Source organism: Tamandua tetradactyla, chromosome 9, assembly GCF_023851605.1.
Source record: "Tamandua tetradactyla isolate mTamTet1 chromosome 9, mTamTet1.pri, whole genome shotgun sequence".
In the NCBI taxonomy this organism is placed as follows: Eukaryota; Metazoa; Chordata; class Mammalia; order Pilosa; family Myrmecophagidae; genus Tamandua; species Tamandua tetradactyla.
In genome coordinates, this window is record NC_135335.1 from 6,731,686 (window position 1) to 6,745,205 (window position 13,520).

General features: G+C 62.4%; 1 protein-coding gene across 1 annotated transcript; it reads left to right on the forward strand.

The window, feature by feature from the left end:
* The first annotated feature begins 5,790 nt into the window (after window positions 1-5,790).
* ACY3 (aminoacylase 3) lies at window positions 5,791-9,963 on the forward strand. Its single transcript, XM_077114946.1, has 6 exons — window positions 5,791-6,026; window positions 6,797-6,992; window positions 7,306-7,399; window positions 7,569-7,676; window positions 7,779-7,888; window positions 9,539-9,963. The coding sequence occupies exons 1-6, from the start codon at window positions 5,791-5,793 to the stop codon at window positions 9,752-9,754; spliced, it is 960 nt and encodes a 319-aa protein (XP_076971061.1). The 3' UTR covers window positions 9,755-9,963.
* Window positions 9,964-13,520: the final 3,557 nt, after the last annotated feature.

The window sequence follows — 13,520 nt, forward strand, 5'->3', positions numbered from 1 at the left end:
CCGCCCAAGAGCTCCTTTCACACCTGGTTTGTTCAACCCTATGAAGCAAGTGTGGGGACTGGGCCGTGTCTGACCTAAAGGTATCTGATTTTAAATCCAGATCCGGCCAATTGGTGGCATTGACAAAGCTTCTGATGCTGTGGGTGGAATCAGTAGGAAGGAGAATAACGGTCGATTAGTGATGGGTGCTGTGGGCATGGGGGGCGGGGCCCAGGCTGGGAAGGAAGTCAGGGCTACCAGGATCTCAGTTTGGCCACTTTGGTTGACATGATCCTGAGTTCTAGAGACAGACAGGGCTGAACTGAGTTTATGCAGCAAAGCGGGGGCAGAGTTGAGCGATGGATTCACTGAGAAGAGCGTGCGTCAGGAGACACAGCAAGTCTCATGCACTGTGACCAGCCTCATGCGCTTCCCCATATCCTTACCCAGGGAGCCCATTCCAGTCCCCACACTCGCTCCATAGGGTTCCTCCCTGCTCAGAGCCCTGAAAAAACTGGGCTGGTGGCCTGAGGTAGAGGGGAGGGGTGAAAGGTATGGTCATCCTGCTCCCTTGGGAATTATTGGGTATGGGTGGCTCCAAAAGGATATAGGATGGACCCAAAGGAGGTGCTTGTTGATGAGTGTTGAAAATAGTAGATAAGAAAGTGAGAGGATGAATGAGTAAATGGATGGGTGGATGGGTGGATGGATGGACAGATGGATGGGTGGGTGGTGGGTGGTTTGATGGATGGACGGATGGACGGATGGATGGGTGGGTGGATAAATGGGTTAGTGTGTGGTTGAGGGAGAAGCTGTGTAATTATTCGGCCTGGGTCTAAGGCATCCTTTCCCTACCCACTAGGAAGTTGTTTCCTCAATATAACTATTGGACTGAAAAAAGAGAGACAGAGGGTTTGAGAAAGAATCAGAAGGTCTCTAGGGCACGATCTGGATAGTGGACCCAATGAGCAAGGGACAGAAGATAAACTCACCAAAAACTCCAAGTAATTATTTCCCCCTTCCTCTTCCACCCCCTCCTGAGACCCATCTCCCAATTCCAGGGGGCTGTTGGGTCCCTCGTCTGGCTGGCGCAGCTCCCCACCCCTGCCCTGTGGAAGCTCTATCCACCTGGAGAGGCTGGTGGGCGTCACTCCCAGGGCCACCACCCCACGGCCTCGAGGTGTCCTGCTGCCAGGGGGACCAGGGGCTGCTTCAGTCTGCAAAGCTTCACTGAGGAAGGGCTGACTGTGCCCGGGCTGCGCTGTCAGCACAGAAGGCGCATGGCTGGCATCTCTGGGTCCTTTGGTCCTGGGTGGCATTGCTTTCAGCTTCTGATCCCAGTGGCATTCTACGTGGGCTCTCCAAGCCTCTCCAAGTGTCTGTGTCTGGGCATCTGCCTTCTGTGGCGCCCTTTTAAAGGCTCCAGTAAACTAATTAAGACTCCGTGGTGTCACAGCTCCATGGAAATACTCTGAGCAAAAATTCCCACCCAATGATGGGTCTGCCCCCACATGATTGGATTAGAAGCACATGGCTTTTCTGGGGTCTGTAACAGTTTCAAACCAGCACATTCCACCCTCTGACCCCCGAAAGACATGTAATTTCCATATACAAAATACACTTATTCCATCACAATATCACAAAAGCCTCACACTCTATTAGTAACAATAAAAATACAAAACAAAATCCTAAACAGTACAAAATCTCGTCAAAGTCAGTTACAGGCATGGTCTGTCCTAAAGTAAAATTCTCCCCTGGCTGTGGACCTGTGAAACTCAGAACAAGTTATCTGCTGCCAATATACAAAGGAGGGACAGTCATAAGATAAATGTTTCCATTTCCATAGGGAAAAACTGAAAGGAATATATTAAACAAGTTTCAATTCTAAGACTGTGAACATGTCCAAATTAAGGCACCAAAAAGATGATACCTTCACTCAAGAAAGGCTGATCACGTCCGGGGCACCTCTGTCAGCTGGGAAAGCACATGGCTGGCATCTCCTGGTCCTTGGCTCCGGTGTTGTGTTGCTTTCAGCTTCTGAGTCTACTGGCTTTCCATGTCCGCTCTCCAAGCCTCTCCAAATGTCTGTGTCTAGGTGTCTGCTCTCTGTGTCGCCTCTTTTAAGGACTTCAGTAAACTTATTGAGACCCACCTCCATGGAAATACCCTAATCAAGAGGTTCCACCTGGGTGGGCCATGGTGGCTCAGCAGGCAGCGTTCCTGCCTGCCATGCTGGAGACCTGGGTTCAATTCCCGGTGCCTGCCCATGTTAAAAAAAAAAAAAAGAAAAACAGGTCCGACCTAACAATGGGCCTGCTCTCATACGATTGGATTAAAAGAACACGACTTTTCTGGGGTACATAATTTCAGACCTGCACAGGAGCCATCAGGATGCGATGCAGAAAAAGGGGGTCCCCTAAATTAATTTAATTTCCTGCCACCACAGCAGGTAGAGCTCAGAGGTTTTAAATGTGCTTTGGAGGTTTCCAAAACGAGATGGTCCGGTGTCATGCACTAAGAGGTGTGCCCTGCGTGGGACTGTGAGTCCGTATACAAGCCAGGGAGATATGTGGAAGTGGAAAAATGGTCTGGGCCACCAGTGTGTCCTCAGTTCCTGGTCAGAGCTGGCCCGTGATCCTCAACTGCCTGCGGAGGAATGAGTAAAGTGTGACAGTGTGTGTGTGTGAGTGTGCGTGTGAGGTGGGGGGAAGGAAGGGGGAGAGGGGGGAAGAAGAGAGTGAGAGAGGAAAATGAGGGGCAAAGAGGGATGAAAGAGGGATTAAGGAAAGAGAGAAGAGAAGGGGAAGGAGGAAAGGAGAGGGAAGGAGGACAGAGTTGGGGAGAGAAGGGGGGGAGAGGAGAGAGGGGGGGAGAGAGGGGGAGAGGAGAGAGCGGGAGGGGAGAGGGGCGGGAGGGGAGAGGGACGAGAGGCAGAGAGACAGACAGAGAGAGAGGGAAAGTGTGGACCAGAGAGAGGCAGAGAGGAGCGGCCACGGGGTCTGGCCACATGCAGTCTGTCAGGAGGCTGGTCAGGTAGGGCGTAGGGCGGAAGCCCAGGTGAGGGTGTGAGCAGAGACCACGAGGGAAATCAGGGCTGGGTACTCGGGCCGGGGCTGCCCAGCCACACGACGCTCTGGGACCACCCCCTGCAATTCCGCAGCTGGGCTCAGGCCCTGGCCCTCCCCACCAACCCCCTGGGCATCGCTGGGGCAGGGCTGCTCTGTGCGTGGGTTCACAAAGCGCGTGCCTGCCCGTTTGCCCTCTGCCACTCACATCTCACTGCCATCAGGGTGGAGGCGTGGGGCGGGGGTGTCAGAGCCAGGGACCCTCCCCCTACGTCCTCGGGCTCAGAGGGGTGACTCGGCAGGTCCGCCTCCAGAGTGCGGCCCCTGCCGCGACACGGACACATGTGGGTACCTACAAATAAGGGCAAGCGTGAGCACACAGCTCCTGGCACACGCACACACTCATGAATGCTGCACATAGCTGAGTCCGGTCTGGGGCCTCGGCTCCCAGCACCCCCCAACCATGCACTAAACACCCCCCAAGACAGGGCAGCGGCACCCCCACCCAAGGAAGTGAAACCCGTCTAGCACCCACCCCCAACCCCATCCTCCCCAGACTGGGGCACCCAGCACCCCCTGGCAGGAAGCACCCTGGCCCCCAGCAGCCCCAAAATAGCCAGGTCTGCTGAGCAGGCCCTTCCTTGCTTCCCGAGAGGCCTGGCACCGAGTCAACCTGGGAGGGTCGAAAAGAGACACCGGCTTCGGCTTCCAGTTCACCCGGCCAGCCCTGAAGCCCATCCCCCCCGCCCCCGCCCCGCCAGGATAGGGGGAGGTGGATATGGGCTCTCGCTCTGACCCCTCCCCACCCGGGGGGGTCTCGGCCATGCCATGCGGCCTCCAAGAGCCTCATCCCCACCTGCAAAACTGGTGAAGGAGAGCTGCCCCCTAGGGCTGTTGGCTGGGTGAAGGAGTCAAGGACCCTCAGGGCTGCTCTGGCCATCCCTTTGCAGAGGCTCCAGATCTCAGCAGGGGGCGGCCCCTGGGGGCCCCGGCCTCCTCAGTGACCCGGCCTCACGCTGCACCCACCCCTCTGGCTGCCCCATCAGGCTGCCCTCACGGCAGCAGGGGGTACCCGCAGCACCCACAGTCCCTGCCCTCCGAGCCCCCAAACCTCGCTGCTTACGCTCTGAGCAGCTGCAAGGAGCACTGGCCCAGGAGGCCTGGCCGCCGGGGTCTCCAGGCTGGTGGGTGGGACGGGGGTCCGGAGCAGGCAGGACCAGCCGGGGGGCGAAGGCCAGGGCCCTGATGCCCAGGGGAGGCCCAGGGCCCGGCGTTTGGGGGGCGCTAGGTGATGGAGCGGCCGGCCTGCTGCCCCGGCCCTGCTCTCACCTTCTACACCTCAGGACCGTCCTCGGCCCTCCCAGGACACCCAGCTGGCAGGCGGCCCAGGCCTGGGGCCGGGGGGGGGCTTCCCCTTTGTCCCTGGACAGGCAGCTGCGAGCGGGTGGGCTCCGACTTCACACGCCTAGGTTCAGTTCCTAAGGCCCTTGGGCGGACCAGTCACTCTGCCTGGGCCTCAGTTTTCCCCTCTGTCCAATGGGGCTTAGCATTGCCAACCAGGGCAGGTTGAGTCATCTGGACCAACCCATCCCCGAAAGCAACTGAAGATAGAGGAGGGAATATTTGGAGGTGTTGTTTAAAGCCCCCCAAAACCCGTAACCCTGGGGTCCCAAAGGGTGGTCTGGGAGTGGCCGTGGGCTCCGGGGCTGCCTGGACAGAAGGGGGCGGAGGGAAGGGGGGCGCTCCCCGCCTCAGAGGCCAAGTCGGTGTCCCCCCCTTGACAGTGACTGACAGCGGCCTGGCCTGGAGGTGGCATGAGTAGACTCACCCCCACCCCGCCCCGCCCCAGGAGAGTCCAGGAGAGCTGCCACCCCCACCCGCCCTGGGCTTCTGGGCCGTAAGCAGCCTGCACTTGGGGTGCTGCAAACCCGAATCCTCTCCGGGGAATCCCCTTCACCCCAGGCCTGCAGCGGTTTCCCAGGTGGCAGCAGCTCCCCCAGCAGTGTCCCCGCTGGCCCTGGGAGGCGGGACTGTCCCTATTCCCAGAGGAGATCCGGTGGAGGGCAAGGACAGAAGCGCGGGGCCTGGGAGGCAACCGGCCGTGGCAGCTGCGTGTGGGCAGCCGGGTGGGGGGCGGGGGGCAGGGGTGCAGGCCACCCCACCCACCCCCTGCTGTCGGCCGACTCAGCAGAAACACTTCCTGTCTGGGGAGCTCCAGGCCCATAAATACCCACCCCGTCCAGGGGGGATCGACACCCAAATCCTGGTGGCCCAGGACCCCCAGAGCTGCCTCGTCCAGGTAACACCCCGACCCCCACCTCCCCAAGGCCCCTGCTCAGAGGAGCATGCAGAAGGGGTAGGAACAAGCGGGAGTCGCCTGGACCCCAGAGGCTCCACGGCCAGCGTGGGTGACTCCCTTCACGCCCTAGGCGGTGCCTCAGTTTCCCCATCTGTGAACTGGGAACCTAATCGTCTGGGCGAATCCATCTCCCAATTGTCCCGGCCCCTTTTCTCAGTTTAAGAGTGACTCCTTCTCTGCAAATGGGAGCAGGGAAACTGATCCCCAGGGGAAGGTGCTTAGGCCAAGGGTGCCCCCTGTGCTGGGCTGCTGGGGGTGCAGTTGGGACACTGCAAGCAGAGGGCACCTGGAAGGGCTTTAAGTCTTCTCCACCCAGCTGACGCCATGACCCTGCGCCCCTCTTGACAGGTGGCTGCGCTGCCCCGGCTGGAACACCCCCACCCCGGGATGTGCTCCCTGCCAGTGCCCAGGGAGCCCCTGCGCCGCGTGGCTGTTACGGGGGGCACCCACGGCAATGAGATGTCGGGCGTCTACCTAGCCCGGCACTGGCTGCGGGACCCCGGGGAGCTGCGGAGGCCCAGCTTCTCGGCCGTGCCCGTGCTGGCCAACCCCAAGGCCGCCGCCGCCTGCCGCCGCTATGTGGGCCGCGACCTCAACCGCACCTTCACCAGCGCCTTCCTCACGTGGGTGACGTCCCTGACCCAAACCTGAGCCCTCAGCCCCACCCCCACCCCCCAGGCTTTGCCCCTCTGCCCTGCAGTTCCCCCTTCTCACCTTAACGAAATCAAGATGGGCATCACCTCCTCCAGGAAGCCTTTCTGGACCCCGGACTGGGTGGGGGCCTTCTTTGGGTTTCCCAGACCCAGGGCTTCCTTCGGCTGCATTTGTGTGTCTGGTGCCTCCACTACCTCTCACACCTCCCTTTCCTGGCCAGCTCAGGTGGGAGAATAGGGAACAGGACCAAGGTGTGGCCCTCAGTTTATTGGGGGAAGCTGAAGCCACCCAGGAGGCCAAAGGCAGGGGAGGAGACTACACCAAAGGCAGTCAGGGAGGGCTTCCTGGAGGAGGTGGTCTCTCAGCCAAGCCCCAAAGAGTGAGTAGAAATTAACCAGGTGAAGAGAAGAGAGGACAAGTGGCGGGACTGGTACCGACAAAGGCCTGGGGGAACCAGCTTGGTTTGGGGGCAGTGGGTGGAGCTGGTGCATGGGGAGGCAGGCAGTGGGCAGGGCCAGCCCAGGAGGGGCAGTGGGCAGCAGGGATGGGGGCACAGCCAGACCTGCAGGGAAGGAAAGGCCCTTGAGCTGCAAGGGCTCGGGGTCTGCCCGGCTGTCAGCAGGGCCTGCTCTGCCCCACACCTCGCTTTTCCTCTCCCTCCCCCACCCACCCCATTAAACCCCGGATGACTGAGGGAGACTCTTGAGGAGGGTTGGGACCTTCCATTCCGGTCCTGCAGTGCCAGAGCGGTCCCCGATGACCCATACGAGGTGACAAGGGCTCGAGAGCTGAATCGGCTGCTGGGGCCCAAGGCCTCTGGTGGCGCCTTCGACTTCGTTCTGGACCTGCACAATACCACGGCCAACATGGGCACCTGCCTCATCGCAGACGCCCCCCATAACATCTTCGCCCTGCACCTGTGCCGCCACCTGCAGGTGCCGCCCGCGGCCCCAACCCCGAGGGAGGGAGGACAGCAGGGAGGCCCCGAGAGAAGTACAGCGGGTGGTTCCCGACCTCCCCTGCCCGGCCCACCCCTTTCCCTGGGCCCCTGTGTCCCTTCCGTCCCACCCCCAGGGCGTGCCACCTGCTAGGGTGCCCGGCCCTCAGGTATCCCCTCCCCCAACCTGCCACCCTCCTGGGAGAGAGCAGAGCACCAGCGATACCCTGTGCTTCCTCCCGAGCCCCTCTCCCCCGTCTCGGGTCTCAGTTTCCCCTCCCAAGCTCTGACCCCACCCCTCCCTCCCCCAGCTGCAGAGCCCCGAGCGGCCCTGCCGGGTCTTCCTGTACCAGCTGCCGGGCGAGGAGAGCTTCGCGGTGGACTCGGTGGCCAAGAACGGAATGGGTGGGCCGCGGCCCCCGGCCGAGGGGGCGGGACCGAGAGGGGAGGGGCAGGGGGGAGCGGGCAGGGGCGTGGCCAGGAGGAGAGGGCGTGCTCTGGGGGCGGGGCCAGGGACCACGGGGGCGGGGCCTCCCGGCGGAGGGGCCTGACGCTCCCCCTCCCGGGACCCCAGCTCTGGAGCTGGGCCCCCAGCCCCAGGGCGTGCTGCGGGCCGACATGTTCTCCCAGATGAGGGCCCTGGTGGCCGCCGCTCTGGACTTCATCGAGCTCTTCAACCAGGGTGAGGTCCTCAGCGCTTGCGGGGAAACTGAGGCTGCCCCCGTCCGCCCGCCGCGGCTCACGCAGTCCGCGGAGTGTTCACGCCCCGCGTCCTCCCGCGCAGGCACGGCCTTTCCCGCCTTTGAGATGGAAGCCTACAGAGCGGTGCGCCGCGTGGACTTCCCGCGCGCCGAGGACGGCGACCTGGCGGGCACAGTGCACCCCCAGCTGCAGGTGTGTGCGCGCGAGGGCCGGATTCCTGGGGCATCGAAGGGCTGTCAGGGGAAACTGAGGTCCAGAGCTCGGCCCACGCGCCTCACAATGAGGAGCAGGCCAAGAGGCTGGCCATTGCCACACCCCCCCCACCCCAATCTCTGGCCACGTCCTTCATCCCCCCGCCCCCAACCCGCTCCTCCCCCTCCCCCACGCTCAGGCCTGGCCCTTGGAGCTACAGAGATTCTCAGCACCTGTGGAAGGCTCCACGGTTGGGGGGCTGGGGATCCCCGACAGCCTGAGCAACCTGCCCCAGGCGGGAGGAGGCAGAAGGAAGGCGGACTGGGGTGGGGGTGGGGGTGGGGGGGGTCCAATTCACTTGCTAGAGGCACAAATGCAGAACCCTTTTATTTTCCAGTTAGTTCTTCCAGCGTCCCCAGGTGCGTTAGCAAAGCCAGGAATCTCTCTCTCCAGCCCCCCGTCCCTGAGCAGGGCTCCCACCCCCACCCCCGGGTCAGGAGCGACAGGGAAGGGCAGGGGGTCCACAGCTGCTGCCCTCATTGCTGCCACACGGGGTCGCCGTTGAGTCGGGGCCGTGGTCTTTGTTTCCTTGCAGTGCTGCTGGTCACTGAAGCCCTCTTGGCCTTGCTAACTGTCCTCCCAGCCCCCCCAGCTGGCCTGGGCTGGGGGATTCAGAAGGTCTTCAGAGGTGGCCCCATGCTCTGTTGGACCCCCCCCCCCAAAGCTCTGCTGCTAAGTGCAGTGACCAGCGAGAGCCCCTTCCCTCCTGATGGGTCCTTTGCGGGCACAGGGGCTCCTCTCCTGCCACCAGAGCTCAGTTGGGACGCTCCAGCGTCAGACGTGACCAAGTGATGACAAGCCTCTGCAGGGATGGGTTGCTGTCGCTGGGGCCTCTGTGCTCCTGAGCAAAAGTCTCCTCCTCCTCCCCCCACTCTACCCCCACCCTGGGGTGGGGGGCAGCTGCACGGAAGCCCCGGCTGTGTGCCGTGACCCAGGAGATGGGCCTGGCACGTACTGAGGGCACAGCCGAGCATGGGCACAAAAGACAGAACTGGAGGACTTTCTTACCCTTTTATTTCGACTTTGCGGCTCATTTTGAGGCTTTGTGTTACTTGATGTGACGTTATCGTGGAAGGGGCACCACCCTTTCAGCGTTTAGAGTAGAGAGGCGTAAGCCAGCCCCACCCACCTGCCTTGAAGATGTTAAGTGGTAAGAGTCTTTCTGGATGATTTCTCCCACAATTTAAAAATTCATTTAACAAACTTCTACATTGCATTTGCCGTGTGCCAGCCACTGTTCCAAGCACTATTAGCTCGTTTAATTTAAACCTCTGAACCATCGGAGGAGATATCCCCGTTTTACAGATGAGGATGCTAAGGAACAGAGAGGGTAAGTGACTGGTCCACGGTCACACAGCTAGTAAGAACTTGAGCCCAGTCTTGAGTGTGTCTGCCTGTAACCAGTGGGATATGGCTTCCTCAATGACAGAAGTCTTCCCAAAGGTGTCTTTGTCTTCATTACTAGAAACAGAGCAGTCTGGCATCTCACCAGATGACAGTCAATGGAAGGAGGGAAGGGTGGCTGGCTGGCTGGCAAGGGGGGTTGCCCACGGGGGTCCTGGCAACCTCCGCCCTTGGATCTCCTCCCAGGACCGAGACTTTGAGCCACTGCAGCCAGGTGCACCCGTCTTCCAACTCTTCAGCGGCGCGGATGTGCTCTTTGAGGGGGAGTCCGCCGTGTACCCCGTGTTCATCAACGAGGCGGCGTACTACGAAAAGGGCATCGCCTTCGTGCAGAGCGAGAAGCTGACGTTCTTCGTGCCGGCCCTGCCCGCGCTGCCCCCCGCCCCCACCCCAGACCCCTAACCCAGCCCACACCTGCCCGGCCTGCCTCAGCCTTCCCACCTGAACAATGGGTCCTGAGGCAAAGCTCCAGATGCAGTGGCCTCCCGCTGTGCACCATGCCCCTTATCACCCTCATGAGGTCCCGGGCCTCGGTGGCCCATCTATAAAATGGAGAACTCCCAGGGGTCCGTGGCTTGTGTCCTCTCTCCTACCTGGCTCCCCTCTGCCTGGAGAGGCAGGTGGAGGAAGGGGAGCGTGACCTCAGGGTCTGGGGCAGGTCTGGCCCGGTGTGGCCTTGGACACGCTGTGTGTCCTGGGGCCAGTGGTGGCGGTCTCTGGGCCTGTGGTTGTCTGTCAGTGCCTGGGGGCAGAACCCATAATGTGAAGGACTTGGAGAAGGCCTGTCCAGAGGCCAGCAGAGGGGCTTCATGGGGATGCTACAGCTCAGAAGGGGGCCCTTGACCCCCTGATATTCTGGGGCCAGGGTGTCAGTCTGGGGGTAGCGGAGGTGTGTGATCATCAGCTGCACACACACGTGTGCATCCTTTCAGGTGTGCCGACCCTGAGTGCCCTTTAGTGTTGTGCGCATGCACATGTGCTTCCAAGAGCCCCAGATATGCACTTCCAGGCACATCATATGTGTACACATGTGAACATGCGTGTGATAAGCCCCTGTGGACAGCATGGGGAAGGGGTGTAGCTGGAGAGGCTCTGCCCGCCCAGCACATCCTGTCCTGCCACAGAGACCAGGGCGGAGGGGTCTTGGGTGGGGCTGGGAAGTCGTAAAAGGGCAGTTGAGGCACATCTTGGCCGCCTGCCCCATCAGACAGCACGGGGCCTGAGCTGGGCAAGGCAGACCCCGCCTGCTCCTGACGGGACCTCGTTCCTGGCTGGACAGCCGGGGCTGGTGGCGCCCAGAGCCGCCCCTCTCGCGGCCTCGCTCCGCGGCCCCCCTCCACCCCCTGCTGGCCCATCCATCTCCCCGCGGCCACAGCTGCCATGCTGCCTCCTGGTGTTGAGCAGCGAGATGAGAAGGTGTGAAGGACATGGGGGCGCCAGGGACGGGCTGGCAGGCAAGATGGATGAGGGGGCAGGGGGCCAGCCGGTGCCTCCGGCGGGAAGCACAGCACAACCAGGGAGGGTGTGTGTGGGGCCGTGTGCCCGGGTGTGTGTGTGTGTGGGGGGTGTAAGTGTGGGTACCGTGGGCATAGTCTGTGTGTGCGTGTGAGTTAGTATGGCAGTATGCACGTGTGCAAGTGTGTGGGTGGATTTCCCATCAGGCAGACACCACGGGCTGTCACACACATACACACACACACACACACCAGGAGCCAACAGAACCCCCGGCTGGCCTGCCAGTGGGATCCCCCCAGCCCCTCTGTCATCTCCCTCATTTCTCACCCATCCTGCTGGGACCCCCGCCCCCCATTCCCCCATCTTGTCTGGTAGCAGCTTCCTCCCCCAGCTGGGGGTAGGTCTGTGCCAGGGATTGGCCCTCAGACCCCCCGTGGGCCCCTGGGACCAGCCGGCACCCCAGCTCCACAGCCTGGGGCCTGGGGCGCGGGGTCTGACCTGGCAGGCATCCCCGAGCTGGGGGAGCAGGGGTCCATCCCCTGGTATGGGACTCTGAGAGGGGTCGGGGTGCCACCCTGGAGAGACAGGCCCTCCAAGCCCCGGCCCCTCCCTGCCCCCGTCTCAGGTCCTGAGGCCTCCAACAACAGCCTCCAGAGGAGGTGGGGGGGGGTCCAGCTAGTCTTGGGGAGCCCAGCAAAGCACACCCAGCCCAGCCTGGGGTGCAACGGCTGGGCCAGTGCAGTGGGATCAAATGGCCAAACAGCCGTGACACCGGCACCTCCATGCCCTGTCCCCTGTGTGCCCAGCCCCTGACAGGCCGGGGGTCCTGGAAAAGGTGCTCCGTCAGGCTGGAGAGGGCAGACACCCACCCTGGAGGTGTGACCCCTGTGACAGCTGTCCCGGCCTGGGAATGGAAAAGGCTGAGTGTCCCCGGGCCAGGGGGGCCCGACCACCCCACGCTGGACCATCTAGGCAGAAGGGTCTTGCAGTTAGATCAGTGGGGAAATCTGATGCCCAGAGACCGTCAGGGACCTTCCAGAGCTGCACAACTCCCGGGGCTGAGCTGTCAGGAGGGGCCGGCGTCCTGCCACCCAGCCGGGGAGCTTTGCCGCTGACACCTCTTCTGCTGCTGCCGCCTTATGTATCATCCCAAGTGACCCCTGGCGATTTTCCACCAGTAAGTCCAGGAGGGCTCTGGCCCCAGGTCAGGGGGCCAGGACCGGGTGAGAGGGCATCGGCTGCTGCCATTCAGCTCTCTGCACCGAGGCCTTCCCAACGCCCCCAGCCCCCCCCACCCCGAGACTCTGTCAGTCCCCTAGCCCCACCAGTCAGCCAGAACTGTGCTCGAGATGGGGCCCATTGATCGGGAATGGCTGGGGGCTCCTACCCGGGGAAGGGAGGGAGCTGGGGGGAGAGGGAGGCTGTGTGACGTCAGAGCCTCCCCACCTGCTCTTGCCCCATACAGCGCCCGCGCCGGGAGCCCCACAAGCCTGTGGCCTCACGCTGCGCTGTCTGCGGGGGTGGCCTGGGGAAGGGGCCTGCAACCCCCACAGCCAGGCTCCCCCCTGCAGAGACCAAGTGCCCAGCTCGGGGCGGGAGGCCTGGAGAGGCGGACAGACAGCGACCGAGAGGGAAGGACGGCGCTCCCGAGGACGGGGACCGAGTGAGCATCTTTTCTGGCTGCTGAGTGGACGTGGAGACCAGGAGTGGCTGATCCCTCCAACCCGGGGCAAGCCAGGGCCCCCTTGGGGTGGTGGCCGCAGCTGACCAGGGCTTCTCCGGGAGCCGGACATCAGGCTGTCCTTATGGCAGGTACAGTGCAGTGGCTGAGGCTCCGGGGGCTGGCGCAGGGCAGAGACTGGGTGTGGGGACCAAGGGACCCCACTGGACCCCAGGCCCCAGGCAAGTGAATGGGCCAAGGGTGCCCCCAGCTGAGGTCTTAGATCCTGCCAGGGCAGGGCTGATGGGTCCCCAGCTGCCCAAGTGCGGGTGCTGGCAGGCAGGAGAACAGGGCTGTTTCCAGGTGGAAAGCACCCATCCCAGCTGGGCGTGACCTTGGATCTTCAGGGTCAGGGTCGGGGCTTGGACCCAACGCCTCAAAGTTCTGTTCCAGACCTGCTACTCGATGCCTCTGGGAAATTGTCAACTCCTGTCCCCAAGGAGCAGCGGGGGGGCAGTCCCTGCCCCAGTGTTCCTGGGCACACACTGACCCTGATGGGGGGGGACTGGGGGCAGGGCGCTCCCAGCAGACTCGGGAACCGGTGACGGGAGCCCCTCCTCTTGCCCCCCATCAGAGTGGCCCCTGGGAGCTGGCACTGGTTTCCCGGACAGGGTGCCACTCCGGCAGGGCGGCCAGGCGGCAGGGCTGTGGCCCATCTGATGGCCCAGTGCCAGGTGGTGGGGATATGAGCCCACCCAGCCCCCCGCGCCCCAGGGACATCTGGGGGACGCAGCCCCGAGACCCTCCCAAGGCACTACTTCTCGTGGGGCTCTCAGGGTACCAAGGACAGGGACACGGATCCCGGACCCCTGGTCAGGCTCTGTCCACCCGCTAGATGCGATACCTTCCCAGGGATCTCCCTCTGTCCATCTATCTTTCTGTCCGTCCATCTCAGCAACATCCAGCATTCACCCTCTGTTCAGGGGATGAAGAGCCCTGGGGATGCTGGGGGCGCTGCTGGGAAGCCCTGTCCCCTGAGCCCCAGATGCTGCT

What these genes read in the sequence shown, in the direction of transcription:
- ACY3 (XM_077114946.1), top strand. Translation starts at nt 5,791, where the DNA reads ATGTGCTCCCTGCCAGTGCCCAGGGAGCCCCTGCGCCGCGTGGCTGTT. An exon ending in ACCTGTGCCGCCACCTGCAG is followed by an intron (nt 6,993 to 7,305) that starts GTGCCGCCCGCG and finishes TCCCTCCCCCAG; the next exon opens with CTGCAGAGCCCCGAGCGGCC. An exon ending in CAGTGCACCCCCAGCTGCAG is followed by an intron (nt 7,889 to 9,538) that starts GTGTGTGCGCGC and finishes ATCTCCTCCCAG; the next exon opens with GACCGAGACTTTGAGCCACT.